We start from the raw sequence: 25,766 nt of genomic DNA on the forward strand, positions 1-25,766 counted from the left end.
ACTTCCAACTGTGAGTTACCCGGAAGCCAGTTTGGGTCGTGGTCTCAGCACTAGCATCCAAAAGCAGGAAGCACAGCTCTAGGGGGCAGGACTAGGACTAAGGAGGGCTGTTCCCAGGGACAGGCTTTTCTTCACAAGCCTTTCAGTAGGCATTCAATTTTGATTATTTGCATGTTAAAACTAAAAATAAATACTTAAAAAAAATTTCACAGGAAGCAAAAAGAGACTGAAGATCTGATCTGTTGAGAACAAACAGTAGAATAAAGAAAGAATTTAACTGAAGACAAGCATTCGCCCTTTTCACACACTGTCAACAGTAGGCAGAGACTATCCCTGCAGGGAAACTGCGGCTCAGAGACGCTTCCAGGGTTGGGATTCAAAGCCAGGTGCCTGGCGCAGACTCCAGGAAACGCACTCTCCACCGCTCTCTACCGCCCAGCATGGACACACTCCAAGGTGGCTCCCGCCACACAGCCTCCTGCTGCCGGGCCCTTCCCTTGAGTCAAGACCCATGACTTGCTGTTAACCGAGAGCGCACAGGCAAGGGCAAAGGACGGCGCTTCTGTGGTCACGATGCAGGGGACCATGCAGCTGTCTACTGTGCAGACTTGCTCCTTCCCTGTATTGGAGCAAGTTAAGAGGCACCATGGGAAAGGACAACACCCCAAGGAACTGAGGGTGGGTGCCTGCCAGCAGGCAGCAAGAAACTGCAGCCCTCAGCCCAACACCACAGAGGGCACTGAACGCTTGCACCAGTCAAACGAGCACAGAGGAGACCTTTCCCCAGGGAAGCCTGAGATGAGACCACAGCCCTGTCAACCTTCTGACCACTGTCCTGAGACCCAACTACGCTAAGCTGTGCCCGTACATCTGACCCACAGACACTGTGAGGCCATAAAAGCATGCTTTCAGTTTCTAGCTTTATGGTAATATTGTTACAGATCAAGTAATAAATAATGAGCACACTGTTGCACAATAAAGTTCTTCTGCCATATCTTGGTGCTTTGCTGAAATAATAATTTTCAACTACTCAACTACACAACAAGCCAACTTCAGATTAGCAGTCACAATTTGCTCTTTTTTGGAAAAAATTCATGTACCAAAATGTCAACATTGACCACAATCTGCCCCTGTGCTTTACTGTATTTTTCACTGAGGTATATTTGACATGAAATATATTAGTTTCAGGTGTACAACACAGTGATTTGACATTTGACCCTGCATTTTAATAACCATTTTAATAACCTTGTTTGCTAATTCCATTGTCTCTATCATTTGTTTCTACTGAGTTTTCTGTCTTCAAGTTTACTAATCCTCTCTTCTGGAATGTCTAATCTGCCATTAATGCCATCCAAAGTATTTCTCATTCCACACATTAGCTGTTGCCTCTAAAAGTTTGACATGGGTCTTTTTATATCTCTCATAATTTCTAACTTTTTGAATAGATGGAGCACAACAACTGCTTTCATGTCCTTGCCCATTAATTCTAACATCTGTCAATTCTACGCTGGTTTCAATTTACTGATACCCCAATTATAAGTCACATTAACCTACATCTTCACATATTCAGCAATTTTTGTTTGGATACTGGACATTTTTACATTGTTGAGTGCTGGGTTTCTTTACATTTCTTTAAAGAGTGTTGGCCTCTGTAAGGATAAGCAATTACATTCCTTTCAAATTACTGGCGACCCTTGAACAACAGAGCAGTGAGAAGTGCTGACCCCCCCCCCCACCCCCGACAGTCAAATCCCCAAGTATAAACTCACAGCCAGCCCTCTGCACCTGCAGTCCCACAGACCGGCCTTCAGTCAGCATTTACGGAGCTCACTAAGACTACGGAACTCTTCCTCTGCGTGCCTACCTTCTTTCGGAACTCTGCTCCTCCCAACAGAACCATTCTGGCCTCCCTCAACTCCAGTCTTTCTTTCCTCAACTTGTGGGCTTTATCTGGGATCTCCTTCGATGGCTCAGTGGTGAAGAATCCACCTGCCAACACAATGGATGCGGGATGGGTCCCTGGGTCGGGAAATCCCCTGGAGGAAGAAATGGCAACCCACTCCAGTATTCTTGCCGGGAAATCCCGTGGACAGAGGAGCCAGGGAGGATACAGTCCACGGGGTCGTAGAGTCAGACACGACTGAGAACACATGCACATCCCTGCAACGAGATCTGAAGACTGCCTCCTGGCAGAAAGCTGGACCAACACAGGGCTCACGGCGTTTGTTTCCCATCTGTTAGGCATCGTAGTTAGGCACTGCCTATTGTTTAATATCCAAAAACAGTTGTTCCATGGATTTTGTCCAGTTTCCTAGCTGTTTACGCTGGGAGGGTAAATTCAGAAAGTTACTGCCCCACAGTAAAAAGCATAAGTCAAGACTTCTGACAGTAATTTTTAAGCAAACATTTTATCAGATGCCATCCCTAAACATACACACATACATCATTATAACTTAGAATGTGTTAGTCGCTCAGCTGTGTCCAACTCTTTGCGACCCCATGGACTGTATGTAGCCCATCAGGCTCCTCTAGTTCATGGAATTCTCCAGGCAAGAATACTGGACCAGGTTGCTAGTTCCTCCTCCAGGGCATCTTCCCAACCCTGGGTTATAACCTGCATCTCCTGTGTCTCCTGCATTGCAGACAAGATTCTTTACCCCCTGAACCATCAGGGAAGCCCCGTTATCACTTCACCCCATCTTTACTTTTTCACAGTATCTATCGCTCTTGGTCAGTATGTTAGCTGTTTTCTTGCTTACTCTACACTTCACAAGAGAACTTAAGCTCTGTGAGCACAGGGATCTCACCGTCACCCTGAATATCCAACACCCAGAACATACCCTGGCTGCGAATAAGCGCTCGGATTCAGTAAAATCACTAAATCAATAACCAAAATGTTTTACGAGTATTTCACTTACTACATACTGTGAACTCTTCTAGTTAGTAAATTCTAATCTAGACACAGATGACTCTGACTCTAGAGAGTTCCTTCAAATCGTCTATTATCGAAACTGGCACCATCTCAGTAAAGGTTGTAGTTGCAAACAAAAGAAACTAACTCTGGCTTTGTTGAAACTGAAAAGGAAGTTATTAAAGCATATTAGGCAACTCACAGAAAACCCCAGGAGGGCCAGGCTGGAAGGCCATGTAGTCAAGAACACCCAAAAGGCAAACCAAAGATCTGGTCCAGTGGAGACAACACAGGATTCGGTCCCTGTGACTTGCAGAGACACCACGAACACGGGAACGAAGTGCCAGGACTGGATCTGTTGCTGACGGCCTCCAGAAGAGACAGCTCGGCCATCCCCCTTCTATGCAGACACGGACTCTGCAAACGGCCTGCTTCTGCAAATCACCCGCTTCTCAGGTGGTGGAATGGAGGCCCCAGGTCATATGAGGGCATTCTAAGTCCCAAAAATGCAGAGAAAGTGAGCGACTGCCTTTCACAATGGAAGACATCTACCTCCCTCTCACCGAGATTCTTAAGGTAAAGAATTCCCTAAATGTAGAAAGCTATCAGATGCTCTGGTTTATCATCTGAAAGGCTCATGAACTAGGGGCACGAAGTATGAATCCCAGCATACCACAACTTTTATCTAGCTCTCCAATTAACACGTTACAGAAGCTCTACGTTCCTTCTTCTTTTCTCTCTAAACGTTTATTTAACTTTAGGGCCTTTAACTGTTCACTGGATTTTTTATTAGCTAGAAGCAGCATATGCAAAATACTATGATTAACCTTAAGCAAATTTACTTCCCTGCATCGCAGTTTTTTAACTTAGAAACAGATATTACTAACCACCTGCCAGTGCTAGTGCTAATATTAAAATAACTAATAATGAATCTGTACAGTGTCTGGCCCATAGCAGGAAATCAATTAATAGTAGCTACTATTCTGGCAGTCATGTATGGATGGGAGAGTTTGACTAAAGAAAACTGAGCGCTGAAGAATTGATGCTTCTGAACTGTGGTGTTGGAGAAGACTCTTGAGAGTCCCTTGGACTGCAAGGAGATCCACCCATTCTAAAGGAAATCAGTCCTGAATATTCATACGAAGGACTGATGCTGAAGCTGAAACTCCAATACTTCGGCCACCTGATTCGAAGAGCTGACTCATTGGAAAAGACCCTGATGCTGGAAAAGATTGAGGGCAGGAGGAGAAGGGGACGACAGAGGATGAGATGGCTGGATGGCATCACCAACTCAATGGACATGAGTTGGAGTAAACTCCGGGAGTTGGAGATGGACAGGGAAGCCTGGCGTGCTGCAGTCCATGGGGTCGCAAAGAGGCAGACTCGACTAAGTGACTGAACTGAACTGTTACCATCAAACAGAAGCTTACTTTTTAATAGAAGAAACTCACTGGCTTACATGAACATCTTTTTTAAAAGTCTGTCAATGTCAACAAGGTGAAGACCTGAGTTTCTATCCTGCACTGGAATTATAACAACCGTTATCCTCCTCAGTCCCTACTTGTGCTGCTGTTCAGTCGCCCAGTCGTGCCTAACTCTTACTGCAGCACACTAGGCCTCCCTGACCCTCACTATCCCCGGAGTTTGCCCAAGCTCATGTTCATTGCATCAGTGATGCCGTCCAGCCGTCAGCGTACCAGAACTTTTATCTATCTCAAGTAACGGGTTACAGAAGTCCTATGTTCCTTCTTCTTTTCTCTCTCAATGTTTAACTTCAGGGCCTTTGACTGTTCACTGGGTTTTTTATTAAATACTATGATTAACCTTAAGCAAATTTACTTCCCTGCATTGCAGATTAGTCGCTATGTAACCAGAAATAAAGCAACAAGAAGCTTAAAGACATGTCGCCACCAAAACTAAGTTCAAGGAATACATAAACAGATGAACAATGGGATGGCTGGCTGGCTGGAGGCATCAAGCCATGTTTTCTTTTATTAGAGTTCTCTTTAATGAGCTCTAACTCTATTGAAGAGCTTCAAGAGGGCAGGTACCACGTACGTCCTGTGAGTCACAACTATGTCCCAAGGGACTGGCATGGGCCCAAAGAGCCAAAAAATAAAATCTGAATAGTTGCTTTTCTAAATACTTACCACAGAAACTAGTCACTGAGAAAGATTTCAGAACTACTTTAAAGCAAATCCCCTTTAAGCTTTTAAAAAGATGATTCACCTGACAAGATCAAAGGCCTCGACAGTTTTCTAACTACAAGAGTCAATTCTTTTGAAAATCCCTCCATCCAATCAACTTTCCCTCAATCATTCTTGTTCTGTGAGGGAAAAGCAAAGCCAAAAAGTGTCCAAACCAACGACTTGCTTCACCTTTCCCTCACTTTTTAAACGACAGCAAAGCTAGCGCTGATTTTAAATGTGAACCTGACACCTCCTGTTGATGCTGGACTGACCTTCTAGATCTAAGTGCTGAATGAACCGCACTCTGCTGGCTAAATATTATAAAGAGCCAGGTTGGTTCCCGCCACAATATAAAACTCCAAGTGATCACTCCAAATGACCACTAAGGACTGTATCTACTTCAATAAACTACTAAAACGATGTACTCCTTTAATAAACAGGGCAACATCCTTCCACTCCATCATACAATGCCAAGTTTCTAAGAGCTAGTAGGTGTTGATACTTCATACACACTTGTTAAACTAAGCCATGAGTAAGTAACTTGGTCTTTTTACTGGCTACATAATGTCCCAATCTAATCTTTTAAAAGGATCACTTTTTTTTTTTTAAAGGCTCCTACATTCCCTGTTCAACTCTTAGTCCAAATGCACATTCCCCTATGCAATCATTCAGTCCTGGAGACCAACATCAAAATGTGGTTCACTGTTTTTAGTACTCGCCATATATGGCAGACTTGCTAATGCCCTCGATCGCCAGGGGCGGCAGGGGGCAGAGGTGTGCAAAACACCACGGCCCCTGTTCTCTGGAGGATGAATAAAACAAGCACTAAAAAGAATTACCAACTGTGATAAACATGTGAAAGAAAAGGACAGGGAAACATGAGTTATTAAAAAAGAAGAGGTGACTGGGGCGGGGGGTCTGCTTTCCCTGACAAGAGTGATAACTGAACTGAAAATGAAGGAGAAAAAGAAGTTACAGAAAAGAAAAGGGATGATGGCTGGCCCAGAAGCAGACATCCAAAGACACAGATCCCAAGGCATGGGAGACAAGACTGCCTAAGTCAGCTGGAGCCAGGTCATCCAGACAGCGGGTCCTGAGTGTGGTCTTCACCCTGGAAGTGACAACAAATTACTCAAGAGGTTTGCGGGGTGGGGGGGATTTAAGTACTAAGAATTCTTGCTCATCCATTTGCTCAAATCCCTCTTTCATTCCTATCCATTCTATTGAATTTTATTTCTTGACCTTTCCTATATGCCCATATCCTTTATTTCAAACGTTTATATCTTATTCAGCAAATAGCCTTCAAACACATATCCCATGAATCCTAAAACTTGTCTTCAAATTCTCCCCTTTGCATAGCTGATTCCAATACTGCTGAGTAACGATGGGCCTTCAGGCCAATTCCTAGGTAAGTTTTCCTAGTTTTACTGACATTTTGAACAGTACCACAGAACCATTATAGGGAAATTCAAAAAGTGAAATCAGATTGCAAAATATGCTGGGATCCTAATAATTTTACTACCATTGCTGTTTTGGAAAACTTTAATGAAACAATATTTTGTACCACAGAAGTAATGTGTACCAAAAATAAATGTGTTCGATGTAAAGATGAAGTAAAACACACCACTGTGGTGACAACTGTTCTTTTTCAAGGGGAAATGATCAAATAAGAACAAATTTTTCAGCAGACAGTATTTGTCTTTAAGACAGGAGTCCTACTTATACCAAATAAAGTTAAACTTAAACTGTCAAAGGGACTTTTAAAAGTAGACAAAATTTTTGACCTTCAAAAAGCACCACTGAATCTCATTCCGTTTCATAAACTGTGCTCCCTTTAATGAAAATGCCCGTCTGCCCTAGACTGAGTCCATAAGCCCCCGTGAGAGCTAACTGCATCCCGGCGCACACGGTGCGGGCACTGATCCCCGGCCCTAGGGCCACGTGTGGCGCCCAACAGGCACGCAGTAATAGCTCTATCCACCTCACAAGATAAACGATTTTCAGATGATTGGTCTCCCAATAAGAACATACGCAAAAGTAACAGAATAAATGTGGTATTTTTCAGGAAAATACCAAGCCACTCAGAATAAATTGAACACACACGTTTAACTACTCCACACTTCTCAGCCTGTGAGCTGGGACACCGCTTCCTCGCTTCCTCTCCAGAATCACCGCTGCCAACGCTGCCTTCCCCCACTGCCCCATTTTGCAGCTCATTTTTAATGGCACTACATTATTTCTACCTGTCAACAAAGGTCCGTCTAGTCAAAGCTATGGTTTTTCCAGGAGTCATGTATGGATCTGAGACTTGGACCATAAAGAAAGCTGAGAGTCAAAGATTTGATGCTTTTAACTGTGGTGTCAGAGAAGACTCTTGAGAGTCCCTTGGACTGCAAGGAAATCCAACCAGTCCATCCTAAAGGAGATCAGTCCTGAATATTCATTGAAAGGACTGATGTTGAAGCTGAAACTTCAATACTTTGGCCACCTGATGCAAAGAACTGACTCACTGGAAAAGACCCTGATGCTGGGAAAGATTGAAGGCGGGAGGAGAAGGGGACGACAGAGGATAAAGTGGTTGGATGGCATCACCAACTCAATGGACATGAATTTGGGTAAACTCCAGGAATTGGTGATGGACAAGGAGGCCTGGTGTGCTGCCGTCCACGGGATCACGAAGAGTCGGACAGGACCAAGCAAATGAACAGCACGGTATTTCCACCCGCCACTAACAGAAGGACTGACCTACAACAACTCTCTCCTCTGTTCTTCCACTGTCCCCTCCGGCCTTACTAGGAAATATTCTCAACTGTTCCCATCAAGCCCATCATTCGACTCCTCAAGAGCTTCACTATACTGCCACCAAAGTGGAATTCTCTCCTTTCTATCTCCCAAACCTGGAGTCCTGTGTCAGGACTTCCCTGGTGGCCCAGTGGTTAAGAATCCACTAACTGTTAGCAGTCATGGTCTTCTTTGTCCTAATTTTGCTGGTATACACACAACTATTTCAACACTTAATAGCTGAGGTCACCAAACCTTACTCATTTTTGTAGTGAAAGCCTCTACCACCACAATTCACATATGTTACAGAGGACAGGCAAAAGTATCCTCAGTTGAAGAGGAACAAGACTCACCTTTTACAATTTATCAAAGCATTTACAATTTATAAGAACATCGTTTTTCATTCAACAGAATACAGAAACATCACAAAACAATTTTAACTAAGTATCGAAGAATGAATATTTTGTTAAAGTGTAAGACTTATAGTACACCATAAGATGCTCAAATTCTCTCATCAAGAAGTACAAATTCAAACAAGTAGACTGCTCCATTCACCTATTAAATTAACAAAAGATTTAAAACTTGAATAATGCCAGTGTTTTTGAGATTTGGGCAACTACACATTCTTAGACACTGCTACTGAAGTATAAATTGGTGCTACTTTTCGGAAGACAGCTGGCAAAACACACTCATACACGCATATACCTGGTGCACCAGCAATCCCTCTTATAAATACGTATCCTCTGGCTGACACTGACAAAAAAGTTACATGTACAAGGATGCACACTGCAGCATTATTTAAAAATAGCAAAAGTATGGGCTTCCCTGGGGGTCTAGTGGTTAAGAATCCGCCTGCCAATGCAGGGGACATGGGTTCAGTCCCTGGGCCAGGAAGATTCCATTTGCCTTGGAGCAACGAACAGTAGCCCCTGCAACGAGAGAAAGTCTGCAAGCCGCAACCAAGACCCAACAGCAGCCAAAAATAAACAAAATATTTTTTTTTTAAACTTCTAAAAATAGGGGGGAAAATTAAATTCTCTCTAATGGAGATTGACTCAATTGTGTTGCATCCATAACATCAAATACTTCCCAACCATTAAAAAAAAATACAGGGAAACTCTACCACCTGACACAGGAGTATTTCCAAGATAGAGCAAGACATTTAGGTTGCAAAACTGCATGCTTAGCAAGACCCCATTTGTTTTTTAAGTACATAGAGTGTACACATACACAATGTCGCACTTCAAAAAAAACTCGGGATCACACTAAACATACCATTTTGTCATTTGTTGTTGTTCAGTCGCTAACTCTTTGCAAACCCATGATCTGCAGCACGCCAGGCTCCTTCGTCCTCCACTATATCCCGAAATTTGCTCAAATCTAAGCCCACTGAGTCAGTGATGCCATCCAACCATCTCATCCTCTGCTGCCCCATGTTTTGTAACACCTATGTATATACCAAATGTTTATATATACAGTTTACATATATACGTATATAACATTTCTGGTAGGAAAAACTAAATAGCTGTTACTTATGGAGCACAGACGGGGAGGGCTGGGGGTGGGTGACACCATTCATTCTATAGGGCTGGATCTTTTTTTTAATCATGAAAATAAAAAACTCGTTGATCTTTAAAAACTAAAATTCCCCAGATCAAAATAATACCTTTGAAGTCTGATATGGGACTGCTCAAACAGGAGTCCTAAACAGATGAGAAAGCGCTAGGAGGACACTCCTACTCCAATGACCACGCATTCAGTCAGCCCAGAGGGCCTCAACAAATTATCCATGGTCCCAAGACCAGCGCTGACTGGCCAGCAAGGGCCAGCCCAATGCTCCAACCTCGGCCACCAGAGAAGCCTGTGAGCACCGTGCCAGGGCCGCACCACAAACAGACGCTTCTCAACAGGCCCGTCACTCTCCTTGGACAAGGGCACTGCGCCCCAACCTCCCTCCTCTGCCCAAAAGCTCTTTTATTAGTGTGGGTGCTCATCTCCAGCGTTCAAAATGACAGCAGCTAATTGATGAAGTGTTAACCTGATAACAGATGAAGGCTATTTCCCTAGGAACACTTCCATTTTAAATTAGGGGATCCAGCTCTTGTCTTAATCTACAGTATGAATTCCACAGTGAGAATGGCAAGCGAATCAGCTGAAAAGGAAAGGAATGATCTGAGGACATGGCCTGCTTTTGCTCCTTCTGATCATGCCAAACCCACACCTCCCTTTCATCTACCCTAAAGCACCGACACTAATGATTCTTGACTTAAAACCTCAACTTTCCACCTTTAAATATTTGTTGGACCAACTCACAGTATTTTTCTAAGAGGCTCAGAAGACAGTGAAGTGAGCCAACCATTCAATAGCAATGAGCTCACACATAAATAGCAACATATTTGAATGACAGATCTTCCTATAAACTAAAAAATGCAGTTGTACTCTTCTCCTTCCTCTCTTCTGGGGAAAGAACAAAGAACCAAGAGTCAGGAAAACATGCGCTAGCCCCCACCCCCCGACCTGCTTACTCCGAGGCACTGGTAAGTCATTTCATTTCTTTGCAACCATTTCCTCCTCTAAGATGAGAAATGAACTATGTCAATGTTTCTCAAAATGTTTCTACTGCATCAGGGACATTTGCAGGCCCAATTAAGACAATGGATCCCAGCACATCACCAAACCTTCAGAAGACGAGTCTCGGGCTGGGGAGTCCCACAACTCTGACAAGTTCTCCTGAAAACTATCTGAGGCTCATCAGCTCCTCAGGTCTCTACTTGACCTAATTATAGGCTAGTTCAAAGGAATCCTAGACCTTCCTCTTCTGTCAAACCCACAGGAAAAAAAGAGCAAGACACTGGACAGTAAATGTTTAAATATCACTGCTATAATCGTTACAATTTCAGTGACCCAAGCACTTACTGAAAACCTGACAAGATCCTGCAATACTGAATCACACTCTCCTAGTATTGCTTGCTGAGGTTATGTACACAAATACACACAAAATGGTCCATGCGACTGCTAAAACTAAATCCAAAGGCCTAGGCTTCAAATACTGTTTACGTATAACAGTTATAGCAATCGAGAATCATGTTTCTATCAAAAAATACCTTCAATAAAATAATGTGATATGAGACTCCAAATCCCTTCACTACTGTCAGTTTAGTTACATTGACTCTAATCTGACTACGTATGTACATATTGCATATACTAAGTACTGATAGTCTATTTCAAGTTACACACCATAGTTCAAATGATTAATGAGCAAATATGGAATATAAACATTAATTAGTGCAATAAGTTGTCTTTCCCAAGTTCATCTCTGTTAAGTTTCTTCCAAAACATCTTAAAAGAGTGACAGGCAATGCTTCATAATCCCCATTCTCCTATTCATCAGTAAAAACAGATTTTCAGGCAGACAATCAGCCACCCTACTGATGACCACATATCCCAGCCTCCTTTGCAGCTACATGTGGCCACCTGACGAAGTTCCGACCAACAGGTGTGAACAAGTCACGTATGCAATTTCCAGGTTCGTCTTTAAAGAAGGGTTGTTCTCGCCCCCATCCTGTTCCTGGACCGTGAACATGGTGGCGAGCTGTCTTGAACTGCAGGGGCCATGGGGTCCCGTTATACACAGGAAAGCAACAGAAGGACCCGAGGTCCCCTGTATCTTGGAGCTGCCACATCAGCCTTAGACGACTCATGTGAGAAAGAAAGAAACTCAGCACTTAAGCCACTATAGGCAGAACATGGGCCCAATCTTGTGTTCTAACTAATGCATACAGAAAGTTTAAGTTACTAATAAATACTACATAATAGCTACTTACCAACTCAGTAAAGCTGAAACTCTATAAAGTCTTGGGTAACCTCATTACTGAAATTATTGCTACTGTACCAACTTACATTTATACGGCATTTTACACTTTTGCGAAGCATCTCATTAGAGTATCTCATTTCACATTTTTCAAATCCTGGCAAGGGCAGCGAGGGCTTACGCACGGTCAGCACCCAGGATTCTAAAGCTCTGAAGCCATTCTGCCCAAGACTGCGCAAGCAAGAAGCGGCGCTCAGGCCTGGGCTTCAGCATCAGGTTCCTCACCACCCCTCTGTGCACACGCACGCTCCTCTACTCCTGCTCTGCGCCCAGCACTGGCGCTACAGGCACTGGAGGTACGGATACTCCCGTCCAGACAGACCTTACAGTCTAACGGCACGAGGCAGAGACGGACAGTAAAAGAATACACGTACATATGCATGCTGTGCAGTGCTTAGTCGCTCAATCACGTCCGCCTCTTTGCGACACCATGGACTGCAGCCCCCCAGGCTCCTCTGTCCATGAAATTCTCCAGGCAAGGATTCTGCAGTACATTGCCATGCCCTCCTCCAGGGGATCTTCCCAACCCAGGGATCAAACCCAGGTCTCCTGCATTGCAGGCAGATTCTTTACCAACTGAGCTACCATGGAAGCCCATACATATGCATACCTATGAATAATTGTATGGTTACTTTTAGTCAGGGCTGTCAAAAAAAAAAGCCATTGGTAAGAACGCATGGCCAAGGAATCTTACTTAGAACCAAGTTTGGGGAAAGAAGTAGCATTTATGTTGAGACCGTGAGGATGGGTATCAGTGAAGAGGAAAGGAGGGAGAAGACAATTAAGAAATGCATGTCTGTTATCTCAGTCTTCACAAGCACCCCATGGTAAGGATCACCAACCCATCTTACAGATGAAGAAACTGATATTAAGCAAAACCACTGTGCCTTAAGTCCACATTGCCCGTGAGGGGCGGGACTGGTTCAGAATCCAGACCTGCCCGACTCTGGTGGCTCTGCCTGGTACCGCTTCACAGGACAACACGCTCTCCAGTTACCATGCTTCCTCAGCCGCTATCTCTACCTCTGCAAAAAGCAGATTTGGAGTAGATCTCACGTTTGAGCATCTCCTTACCCAAATGCAAGTGCTAAAATGCCAACCTTAACCACAAATATCCAGAAAACAAAACAAAACAAAAAAATCAACTCTTGTCAGTAAAAACTTTATATAGAGAAACAAAGAGACCTATTTAATGAACAGGGATGTTATTTAAAATAGAATTGATGCTAAAACCAGTTTCATTCCATGTTAAACCAGTTCACTAAGCACCTCTCCACAAAAGCAACTTAAACAAGCAATTAAATTATGGGGCAATAAAATGAAAAATAACTCATCAAGAGTATAGATACATTTTAAACTATTACACATCACATATCAGATATGGGCACATGTCCATCAAACAATAAAAAATTAAAACAAGCAAACTTTCACAGTATTACAAACTTTTTAAAAAGTCACCTTCTAGAAGAGAGGGTGCATAGCTCTGAGAGAAAAATCAATTGCTAAGAAGCCTAAATGGTTCTATATCAGCAAAATGTATGCCTACAAGGAACCACATTATTTTAGATGTTCAATGTATTGTAAGTTATCTCCAATGAGGAATTCTATCTCACTATGCAACTCTGGAAGAAGGTTTTCAAAGTTAAAGCATAACTTATTTCGAACGTCTGGCTGGTTTATACAATGCTGTATTCCAAGTCATTTTGTTTTCATATACCAAAAAATGAAACTAAGACCAGCAGCCACTAGGTTAGGAGATGAGACTTGTCCGTAATTACCTAATAAGAACCTTAAATTAATTAGTCATGTGAAGTCAACATTTCACTTTCACATAACCAACGGTAAACTTTACAGCTCTAGCTTTACATTGTAACACTGATATAAGGCAAGATTTTGAATGATTTCTTTATTTAGGGGCAACTGGGGAGAAATTTTAGGTAATTTAAAATAATTTGATGATTTTCCCAAGTAATTAAACACAAATTATAACCTCCCCTCCCCAAAATTTTAATCCAAAACTGTGCCAGCTTTGGGTTATGAATTATCGTAATTTCTCTAACCATCAAAACATTGCCCAGTGGCCAAAATAATATATAGTAAGAAGTCTTTTAAAAAGCATAACCACTGTGTATAAGTAAGGTGCTCATACAAAAGTAATAAAGTCACATGCTTCACTTTGGGCAATGTTAGTGTCAAGTTTCAGGGGCTCATGTTTGATAGTTTCAAGAAGTATCTTTACTTCTAAATAGAAAATACAAATAAGTATCTGGAGGTAAAACCACCAAAAAACTCAACAGGAACTAGTGACTCTTAGCTCACAGTTTAAATTACTGATAGGAATACAACAAAATTCTAAGACTAATAGAATTCTGGGGAGAGAAGAGTCAATCTCTTCATAAAGACTCTGGAAGTTTGGGGGTTCTGTTGAGTTCACACGTTTAAAGTTTTTTCTCAGGCGATGAAAAGAGAAACTGCTTGGGTGTGGGGGTGTGGGGGTGTGGGTCTAAGAAATGTGAAAGCTCTTTGAAACAAGAGAAAGCAAATGCTAAAGCAAAGAAAATTTGACACACACCTTATGACAAAGAAGAAAGTCACAAATGAAGTCCCCTCCTCTATTGAGCTAGTTTTTAACAGCATGCATAAGGCAATTCTCTTCTCACTCACAATAAAGTTATTTCCATTCAAATTTTCTCCCCATGACTATATAGATGCCAACCATAAACACACACACGAAAACATCCCTGAGCATCCCAAACTTCTAAGCTATTTCTTTTGCTTGTTTTTGTTTTCAAGTAGTAGCCAAGATTCCATATAAATTAGCATCTCCTTTCTTTGTATAGTTTCAAAACAAAATGTATGCCAAAGGTCACACTAATCATGCATTATAACAAGTTATCTTCAATTTTGCTTTCACAGATAATCGTGGGGCTATAAAAACCTATGTAAACTCTCTAAATACCAGTTGCTGCACTTACCACTCCCCAATCCCACATCTCTAAACCATAAACACAAAAACTCCCCATAAATAAAACTCAGGGGCAGACATCAGACAATATTCTAGTGGGGGAAAAAATTCTAACCCAAGGTTGTGTTTGCCTTTTTTTTAAAATCTACATTCCCAAACAAGACACTGCATTACAATGGAATATTTTCAAGGCTGGACTAAACGTCTGAATACCTAGGGCACAGTTATGTATGTGTGTGACGTTTCCAGTAAGTCCCACCAAAACGGCTTTAAAAGAAATTTAAGATCCTAAACCTAAATTCCATATCCTGAACAAAAACAAAGATCTCACTAGATTTCACAGTCCATCTCCTACCCCTACCAATAACGACCATCCACTTCACTAAATTCTACTCAAATCCTTAATCTTTTTTAGATTTCAAAGGAAAGCCTTCGCTTTACAGAAAGAGAGGGGATTCTTCTTTCTAGGAGACTTAATTTCTGAGCTTATGCCTCTTAGGAAGTTTCTGTACTCAGTTTTATAATCTGGTGTAGACACCGACAGAACTCCTTAACTTTCTGGCAAGGTTTGAAGTCTAAATGAATTTGGACAGCCACCATAAACACTGTAGCTACTCAAACCAAATCCTCCAAAACCAATGGGGCACTTTAAGTGTAAGTCCTACGTCTATTAAAATCTTAATTCAACTTGAGTAAACTTTTTTCATAACTGTTTCCTTGAAACTATCTTCTTCAGTTTAAAATTTTACCACATGAAATTTTAGTTCTAGTCTCATATGTATATCAGAAAAAAACATTATCCTTAAAGTAACTAATCAAGAAGTGGGAAATTTACAAAGCTAAAGGTAACTCCACTGAATTATTTAAACGCCCCCCAAATCGAAGTATTACGTATATCCATTCTTAAATACTTCGTATATGTAATGTGTAAGGACTCTCAGGGAAAATCTAAGTACCCAAAGACAAAAAATAACCAAAAATAACTTTGCACAAAACTTTCTTATGACTCAATACTTAAGTGATGACTATAATTAAAATTAAGTGTGAGGAACCAAAAGCAGAACAGAATACTTTTTAATTCCTTCCATTCAAAAATTGTCTACACAGTTTTCTTCAGAGTTGGGGGGATGGGGGGGAGCTAACAAATTAGTTTCATTAAGAGGGCCTCGCTTTATTCTCTCCTTTCCGCTTCTGCAAACCACAAAAGTTAATTCCACGCCAACACTATACGTGGATACAACCCTGAGTCATTACAACCAAACAGCTCCAAAATGTGCCAGTACTTCTAATAACAAGGTATAAGCTGGTGATTAAAAGCCCCGGCTGGCTACAGACTCCCGGCTTCAGGAGTCCCAGCTGTATGACCTTGGATGAGTCACCGCTCAGTTTCCTCATCTGTGAAATGGGTAACAGTTTCTACCTGAAGGTTAAGAGAGTTATTAATACACGATCCTAATCTTTTAACTCGGGAGCGAAAACAATGTTATAAAGGGTGTATTTCCTGACAACCTGGGCCGAATTCAAGAAACAAATGGCGCTGGCGCTCAAGTACTGCACCTAGATTACCAAGATTCACATCATCCAGGGGTTTTGGACGACAGACTCAGCCAAAGTCTTCGGAATCACTCACTAATTCTGTCCCATTTTTAACTATTTCGGACCGGGGAAGCGGGGCGAGGGGAGGCCTTTCCGCCTAGCGTGAAGCTTCTTCAGCCAGCTCCAGCAGATCTAAGTCTATAAATAAGACTCCGGCGAGTTTTGTTGCCTACACCCAGGTCTCGATTATTAATTTACGCATCCGCGGCCCTTCGGCACCCTCCAAGGGCTATGCTGCGCGGGTCAGCAGCCCTCCGACGTCGAGCGGCCGGGCTCTCACGCGCACAACTTCCGAGCAGGCCGAGGGCCCGGGCTCCGCGAGCACGCAACCCGGAGGGCCGCGCGGGGGGAACCCTGCTCCCCGACCTTCCCCGGCGCCTCGCCCGGCGGCCGGGGGAAGCCCCGTCTCCCCTGTAACCCGTGGCATTGTCCTTGCGGAGGACCGCGGCCGCTGTTCCCACACTGGTGGGGACCGAGAGGAGGGACGAGGGAGGAGCTGGGGGAAGAGGATGAGGAGGAAGAGGAGGAGGAGGAAGACACCCTCCTCCCCTGCGCTCGGGCGACCAGGCAAAAGGTCTGGCGCTTTCTCCCGGCCCCCAGGCCCCGGCTCCCGGGAGGCCTCGCCCCGGCACCCCCAGCCCTCCGCAACTTTCCCTCCGCTCGCGCCCGCCTCTCCTCCGGGACCGAGGCCTGTCGGGCGCCTTCCCGCCCGCCCTCCCTTTCCCCCCCGCCCCGACCCCGGGCGGGCGGCCGGCCGACCTCGAGCCGCGGCGCCTCCTCCTAAAATGGCAGGTCCCTCCCTCCGCCCGACCGGCCTCGGCGCGGGCCCCGGCTACAGGCCGCAGGGAGGGAAGCCGGGCCGCCGGGCGCCGGGCGGGGCCGCGGCCGGACACTCACCGGGACGATGGCGGGGCGCTCGCGCCGTTCCCTCCGGTGAGTCTCTGCCGCCGGCTTCCCGCCGCCGCCGCCGCTGCGCCCCCGCCGCGGCCTCCGCCGCCAGCGCCGCCCCGGCCGCCTCTCTCTCCGCCCCCGGCGCTCCCGGCTCCGCGGCCTCCGAGCCGCAGCCTCCTCAGGTCTCGCTGCCCGGCTCGCGGGTCCGAACTGCGCCCGGTGGGGCGGGGGTGTGTGTGGAGGCCGGGGAGGCGGCAGCCCCCCTCCCCGGCAAATACCGCAGTCCCCGGACCCCGAGCCCCGCGGCGCGGCGGGGGCCGCGCGGCCCGGCCCGGCCCGGCGCGGAGGGCGGCGGCGGCGGCGAGGCCGGGCGCCCAGTCGCGGCCGCCAGCAGCGGCGGCTTCTTTTTCCCCGAGGTGGATTTTGTAAATCTCACAAAATGGCGCGCGCTCCAAAGCTGCGCAGCGAGGAGCGCCGGGGCCCGAGCGGCGGCGGCGGCGGCGGCGGCTCCTCAGCCAGGAGAGCCCGAACCGCCCGCCCCCGAGTCCCCGCACGGACAGACGGACACACACTCACACTCTCACACACACACGCGCGCACGCACCCTCGCACACGCTCCCTTACACACACACACACACACACACACACACTCTCACACTCACACCGGTCCCGCCCGCTCGCCGGCGGCGGCGGCGGCGGCGGCGGCAGCGGCACCAACAGCAGCAGCAGGAACAGCAGCACAAGCAGCGGCGGCGGCGGCGGCGGCGCCCGCACCCCCCGCTCGGGGTGTCCGCTCTCCTGAGCCCGACCTGGGCCGCGATCAGCAGCAGCGACGGCAGCAGTCTCCCCGGATCCCCCTGCCGCTCTCGCCGCCGCCACCCCCGCCTCACTCCAATGGGGCTTTTTATTATTATTCGGGCGGGAAGCGAAAGGGTTTAAAAAAAAACCCAACCAACAAAATGGCGACGGACCGACCCGGTCGCTATAGCAACTGTCAATCAAAACGCAACCCCCCCCCCCGCGGCTGACGTGCTGACGTCCTCCTCCCACCACCCCCGGCCCCAAGCCGGGGGGCGGGGCCTGTTGCTCGGGCAACGGCAGATTCCGTTTCCCTCCTTTTCCCTGCGTTCCCCCACCCCACCCCCGCCTCCGTCCCCGACCGACCAACCACCCAACCCCCCTCAGGTCACGTGAAGGATAAATTCGGAGCTCGCTACGCGTGTCAGAGGAGGGCGCGTGATTCGCTCGGGGGAGGGAACGGAGGGGAGACGGCCGGGCTGAGGGGAGGGAAGGGGAAGAGGAAGGCAGGGCGGGCGGGGACCGAGGCGGCGGCCCGGCCTGTGCGCGAGCGCCCGCCGCTTTCCGGGCCGCCCGGCCGCGCCCCGCCCCGCGCTCCGCGCCCGCGCCGACTGCGGTCCCGGGAACGCGCGGGCGCGTGCCCGGCCTGCGCGCCGCCGGCGCTTCCGCGTCGCGCGCGTGCAGCCCCGCCTGCGCCTGGGTGGGGGAGGGGGCGGGGAGGACCCGGGTCGCCCCCCGCCCCCCGCGTTCCTGGGGCTGGGGCTGCTCACCTGCATCCCCGGGGAGCGAGCCGTCGGCCGCGCCTGCCCGCGGGCTCAGGCTGCGCTCGGATGGACTCGCGTGCCCCCCTCGCAGGAAAAGATGCCCACGGAGGCTGCGGCGGCGGCGGCGGCGGCGGGGGGTGGGGAAGAGGCCGCCTCCGCGCTTCAGACATCTCAGGAATTCCGGACGCTTCGCCCCGGTTCCGGGATGCCCCTGCGGCCGACGCCTTGCTTAAACCCTGGCGCTCGATCTTTGCAGCGGCGGCGCCGGCGTTCAGAAATGACGGACGGAGCCATCATAAGCACTCCAGGCTTTCCCACGGATTTCAAACCCACCCCTCACCCCCCATCCCTTTCAGGGCGCAGCCTTCCTTCCCCATCGGAATGCCCCGAAAATTAATCTGCTCAAAGCGATCACTGTATCCTCTTTCAACTCCTTCATTATCTCTTTCACACAACAGCTCAGTTTCCAGATTCTCAATTCGTCCACAATTCTTTATTAATATTCTGGCCTTTGTTTCTCTTTATTCTGTCTGTCCCTTCCGCCTGGCTAAATATTGCGAAGTGTGCATAGCCCGCCCCCCCTCCCCGCCCCCAGGCCTTAAAACCTAGGTATATTAGTAGCCATGCTGTACTGGCTACTTTGTAATTAGCAGGCAATCACTGGCTAAAAAAACGTATTTTGTACCAATGCTAGTAAAGTGGCACTTGATATTGTGCTAAAAAAGGATACCGTACATAGTATTTTACCCAAGTCCAGCAATTTATTTCTAAGCTGGATTTTGCCATCTTGGATGATAGTGTTCATATCCATTTTTTTTTTTTCTTTTGCTGTTCACAAGTACAGTGGCAAGGAGATAGAATCCTAGGCGGAAAGAGAAACAAACCAATGGCCTATATGGGGAAAGAATCTTACAAGAAGAGTGGATATGTGTTTATGTATAACTGACTTGCTTTGCTGTTCAACTGGAACTAAGCATTGTAAATCAACTATACTCCCAATTAAAAATAAAAAATACTTTTAGTACAAATGGGACGGGGTGAGAAAAGAACAGCTCTGTAATAAATATTAGTTTCTATTCTCTGTGACTGGAGGAAAGACAAGTTTTTTTTTTTTTTTCCACAAATATTACTCTCCTGCAGTTATTAGAAGACAACGGCACCCCACTCCAGTACTTCTGCCTCGAAAATCCCATGGACGGAAGAGCCTGGTAGGCTGCAGTCCATGGGTTTGCTGAGGGTGGGACACGACTGAGTGACTTCACTTTGACTTTTTACTTTCATGCATTGGAGAAGGAACTGGCAACCCACTCCAGTGTTCTTGCCTGGAGAATCCCAGGGACGGGGAAGCCTGATGGGCTGCCGTCTATGGGGTCGCACAGAGTCAGATACGACTGAAGCGACTTAGCAGCAGCAGCAGCAGCAGTATACTAAGGCACCCATTCAAGTTAGCACAATCCAAGACTAAATTAGACGAAAAGTAGGCAAATAGGTTACTTCAGACTGATTCTCATGATATCAAAAGTTGCTATGACTATCAAAAGTTCTTTTGGAGCACTGGCTTTTTCAAAAATTGACCTGCTAACGTAATTAAAGTTCACATTCAACTTGATTGTTTTGAATGAGGTGGCCAATCCACCCTGCAACCAAATCCCGGTCTCCTGCTTCTCTTTGCCCCTCTCCCCACCCCCACCAGTTCCCCACAGTTTCACTTCTATCAGAGCACTTAAGCATTTGCAACCTTCAGCATTAAATAGGAATCAATTTTTTATTGCTGGTAATGAAGGAAACTTGCCTAATTAATCTTCTAGATAACTGAAAAGTATATGACAATGTCCCAAGAAACTTGCCCTTGGCTTTTGTCAAGTCCACCTGGAAGATTATCAGGGTGAGGCAGAGTTTTGAGTTTACAGTCCTTCAGTGATAAAAGGCATTGCTGGTCTTCGTACCCAGAAGGCTGCACCCTCTCTGTTCCCCATCCCACTCCCTCCTTCTCCCAGTATGACTGCGTTACACAACACAGATCAATAAACTGTCATGTCCAGGTTGGAATGCTGTAAAATGGTTTTATACAGGCTTCACTTAAAAGCAACCTGTTAATTATGTTGATCCCAAACAAGTGAACACATGTAGGCAGGAAGGATTCAGGTATACACGCCAGTTTAGTCTTGACCAGGTTTGGTGATTAAATCCTTGCTCTCATCTGAGAATCTTCCTGTCACCTCCACTGCCAGATGTATTACAAATCTATGTATCCATAGAAGATAACCTCTAAAGGTAAAGACCCTCAAATCACAGATAGTAACAGCCTGCAAGTTACCAGCACATTCTAGGGAGTACTTTGGACTGCAAGGAGATCAAACCAGTCAATCCTAAAGGAAATCAACCCTGAATATTCATTGGAAGACCTGATGTTGAAGCTGAAGCTCCAATACTTTGGCCACCTGACTTGAGGAGCCGACTCATTGGAAAAGACCCTGTTGCTGGGAAAGATTGAAGGCAGGAGGAGAAGGGGACAACAGAGGATGAGGTGGTTGGATGGCATCACTGACTCAATGGATGTGTTTTGAGCACATTCTGGGAGATGGTGAAGGACAGGTGAGCCTGGCGTGCTGCAGTCCATGGGATCTCAAAAAGTTGGACACGACTTAGTGACTGAACAACAACAAGCCTCAACAATGTGACATCCCCATTATACCCGTGAGAAAACAAGTCCTGAATAATTAAGTAACTTGCCCAAGGTCACACCACCAGTAAGAGGTAAAGTCAAGATTTAAACTCATGTGTAGGACTTCCCTGGTGGTAACTGAATAAGAATTCACCTGCCAATGCAGAGGACATGGGTTTGACCCCTGATCCAGGAAGCTCCCACATGCTGTGGAGGAACTAAAGCCCAAGTACCACAACTCCTGAGCCGGTGCTCTAAAACTTGGGAGCCCACACACTCTGAACTACTGAAGCCCACACAGCAGGAGTGGGCTTCAGCAGGAGAAGCCACCGCAAGAAGAAGCCCGTGCTCCGCAAGGAAGAGTAGCCCCCGCTGGCCGCAACTAGAGAAAGCTCTCATAAAGCAGTGAAGAACGAGGACAATGAAAAATAAAATAAATAATATATATAATAAAAAGACTCTGCACACCTCAACTAAGACCTGGTGCAGCCAAATGTTTTAAAAATAAATATTTTTTAAACATAAAACTCGTGTGTAACTGCAAAGCCTATGTTACTTTGCAGTACGCCAAAATAATCCAGGGTTATTTGGAGATTGGGTTTTTGCAGAGGTATCAAGGATTCCCTGGTATCTCAGCCGGTAAGGAATCCACCTGCAATGCAGGAGACCCCGGTTCGATTCCTGCACTGGGAAGATCCACTGGAGAAGGAATAGGCTACCCACCCCAGTATTCTTGGGCTTCCCTGGTGGTTCGGCTGGTAAAGAGTCCACCTGCCACGCAGGAGACCTGGGTTCGATCCCTGGGTTGGGAAGATCCCCTGGAGAAGGGAAAGGCTACCCGCTCTAGTATTCTGGCCTGGAGAATTCCATGGACTACTGTCCATGGGGTCAAAAAGAGTCAGACACAACTGAGCGACTTTCACTTCACTTCACTTCACTTCACTTCAAGCTAGTATATGATCAGCACCAGACTTCCATCACCCCAGTCAATTTGTCTGTGGCCATCTTTCTAGTGGATGGAGCCCAGCCCTCTTCCCTGCGCTCCACCTCCCTGCCCTCAGCATCCCTGCCTCCTCTTAACCCCTGGACCAAGTGCTCTACTGCCATTCTCCTAGCACCATAAAGTTGCCTACAAGGTTATTTTATCCCAGATGTGGTTCCAATGTTGCCATTTTTAAACAGGAGGACAATCCAATATTCCTTTAGACATTTGTAAGAATGTTTACCAGGGACTTCCCCAGTGGTCCAGTGGTTAAGAGCACCTTGCAACGCAGGGAACCAGATTCAAACCCTGGTTGGGGAGCTAAGATCCCACGTGCCTCAGGACTAAGCCTACATGGTGCAACAAGACCCAAAGCAACCAAATAAATAATGTTTTGTTTTGTTTTAAAAAAAAGAAGGTTTGCCAATATTATTTCATGAATTATCATGAGCATTTTTGTATTCTGTGACATCAAGATAAAGGTTGAATGTGAAATTATGGATTAAACTGGGTATTTGCACTGTTTGAGGATATCTTGAAATGGTATTTTGCTGCATTTTGGCCAAACTTGAAAAGAAATACACTTGTGTATGTTGTTTGCTGTTGTTCGGTCCCTAAATTATGGCTGACTCTTTGTAACCCGGTGGACTATAGCACGCCAGGCTCCTCTGTCCTCCACTATCTCCTGGAGTTTGCTTAAATTCATGTCCACTGAGTCAGTGATGCTGTCTAACCATCTCATTCTCTGCTGTCCCCTTCTCCTTTTGCCTTCAATCTTTCCTAGGATCAAAGTCTTTTCCAATGAGTCTTTTTGCATCAGGTGGCCAAAGTATCGGAGCTTCAGCTTCAGCATCAGTCCTTCCAGTTAATATTCAGGGGTGATATCTTTTAGGATTGACTGGTTTGATCTCTTTGCAATCCAAGGGACTCTCAATCCAATATATGCATACAAATATATACACACACATATACATACATATATAATACCTTCCTCAAAATTAACAGGTTGAGGAAAAATGCCCTAATGAAACTGTGAAAGACAATTAAGTACATGGAATTAAAAATTAGGTAAGAGGTTTGGAAATCTACAGAGGCCATTTACTTCAGTGGTTCATTAGTTCAACAGTTTTTGAGAATTTTGGCTATTTTGTCAGCATCTTAATGTAGGTATTAATATGTGGTGAACATCCTTTAATATTCCTACAGTATTTTTTTGCATGTCCACTTACTGATATTTTTCTGTTTGCTTCAGTTGAAAGCAAAACATACTTTTTGTGTATGTAGCAGTGGTATTACTTTATCATATTGTATTTGCATGTCTGTTTCTAAACTATAAGTGCTTTTAGGACAAGGATCCTACATTTTCATCTTTGTATCACTAGTCCTATATCTGGTGTATCGTAAATACTATTTTGGGGTTTTTTTTTGTAAATATTGTTTTGTATTTTTATTTTATTTAAAGATTTTTTGATGTGGACCATTTTGAGGTCTTAGCTCCCAATCAGGGATTGAATCTGCATGCCCTCCTTTGGAAGGCAAAGTCTTAACCACTGGACCACCAGGGAAGACCCTGTTTTGTATTTTTAAATAAGTGATGATCTTCTGAAATTTTCTTCCTATTTTCTTCCTATTTTCCTCCACCCTATACGAGGTTTTTGGCAATCGTAAAACTTTAGGGGAAACTGTCTAATGATTTGTATAGAAGAGGGAAACGGTCTCTTCCGGTCTTAAAATGGATAGAATTTCTCTAGTGCCAGGGGAAAGATTGTTGCAGTCGGCAAAGTTGGAAGAAGAAAATTCCACTGAAGAGATACAGTAATGTTAGTGATTACCATGGAGCTAGTTTTAGTTTATCAATGTTTCTCAGACCAGTGTTCCTACACGGTCCACAGCTCACCTCAAGTACCTCCAGTATGAAAAACTATAAATTAGGTCATGTTCATCAGACAAAATTTTTAGCTTCTATATTCCAAATGCAAAAATAACAGCCTTCCACCTGCTTGTGCTGTTAGCAGCTTAAGGGCACGGTCAAGCACTAAAAATATTCGTGACGGGCAACAAACATGCCTATCCTTTCCCTCATCTGAAAGCACCTTCAGAGTTTTAAAAGCAAAAACTATTTATTATGTTTCCTTTTTAAATCTATAACACAAAGTATGTAAAGAATAAGACAGAAGGAGCCACTAATCCCATTATAATGACTGTTAATTTTAAAAATAAAAACAATCCAAGAGACTTCCCTGCTGGTGCAGTCACTAAGATTCCACACTCCCAATGCAGGGGGCCCAGGTTCGATTCTTGGTCAGCGAACTTAGTCCTGCATGCCGCAGCTAAAAGACCCATATGCTGCAACAAAGATGGAAGGTCTGGCGTGCCACAACTAAGACCCAGTGTAGCCAAATAAATACAAACTTTTAAATGAATAAATAAAAACAATTCAAGCATATGGTTTGAAAATTCAAACTGAACAGAAAAGAATGAAATAAAGACTAAAAGCCCCTCCCAGCTTCTGGGCTTGTTCCTCCTTCACCCTCTTTCTCGGGCCTATAGAGGACAGTTTCTCAAATTCAGGTTCCTATCGCTGTCAAAAGCCTAAAGTACTCTCACTGCTTTGGGGATAACATTCCTCGCCCTCAGTCTGTCACCCAGTCCTTTCATGAGCTGATCCCTCAGGCCTCCTTGGCACAAGCTTTCCCAAGAGAGGCCCCCAGAACAGCGTTCTCCCCCCAGAAGCTCTCCTCCTGACATCAAAGCATTTCTCTTCTTGCACTTCCCTTGTAGGTTTCCTTTTCCATCTGCCAAGAGGAAAGGAAGTCCTTTAAGGGCAGAGACCTAGCTCACTTGTCTTTTTTTTTTTTTTTGACCCCCCAGTGCTTAGCATATACTGGGAGCCAAGTCAATGCTTTTGGAAGCATGACTCCACCATGGAATTGCGAAACAGCAAAAGCTGGTTCAGGCAGGCAAGCAGCTGGAACCAGGAAATGGTTAAAGGCAGGAGGAATCCACTTCACTCTGGGCTGGTCGCCATCTGCTTCCGGCCTTCCTGTCCCTCCCACGGTGGACGGTGGACGCAGGCTTCCTGCAGACTGGGAGGGGGTCTGAGCGGGAGAGTCAGAAACCCAGCGGTGAAGGGGCTCCCTGAGCCCCATATGAGGGCGTTCAGAAAAGTGGGTCAGTATCGAGGGACTTCTGACTCGCTTTGTGAGAAAGACCAGGTAGGCGGGGCCCCTGGGAGTGCAGCGGGGAGTTTGCTCCCCAGAAGATGTGGCTGGGCCTCTCCTGGAACCAAAAGGGAACCGACAGTTCGTTCCAGGTCACCCAGCCCGAGAGGCTTAAGAGGAAGGCAAGAATTC

At 45.7% G+C, this 25,766-nt stretch overlaps 2 protein-coding genes across 4 annotated transcripts in view; one reads left to right on the forward strand and one right to left on the reverse strand.

Moving 5' to 3' along the window:
- DYRK1A (dual specificity tyrosine phosphorylation regulated kinase 1A) overlaps positions 1-17,933 on the reverse strand; it is a 143,690-nt gene extending 125,757 nt beyond the window's left edge. For all 3 annotated transcript variants that reach the window (XM_070377409.1, XM_070377402.1, XM_070377395.1), the window contains exon 1: positions 17,211-17,933. The gene's annotated coding sequence lies outside the window, so the exon portion shown is untranslated. The remainder of the gene's footprint in view (positions 1-17,210) is intronic.
- LOC138986120 (collagen alpha-1(I) chain-like) lies at positions 3,449-25,009 on the forward strand. Its single transcript, XM_070364842.1, has 5 exons — positions 3,449-3,487; positions 11,858-12,048; positions 16,444-18,182; positions 18,390-19,182; positions 24,964-25,009. The coding sequence occupies exons 1-5, from the start codon at positions 3,449-3,451 to the stop codon at positions 25,007-25,009; spliced, it is 2,808 nt and encodes a 935-aa protein (XP_070220943.1).
- Positions 25,010-25,766: the final 757 nt, after the last annotated feature.

This window comes from Bos mutus, chromosome 1 (genome assembly GCF_027580195.1).
Source record: "Bos mutus isolate GX-2022 chromosome 1, NWIPB_WYAK_1.1, whole genome shotgun sequence".
Classification (NCBI taxonomy): Eukaryota; Metazoa; Chordata; class Mammalia; order Artiodactyla; family Bovidae; genus Bos; species Bos mutus.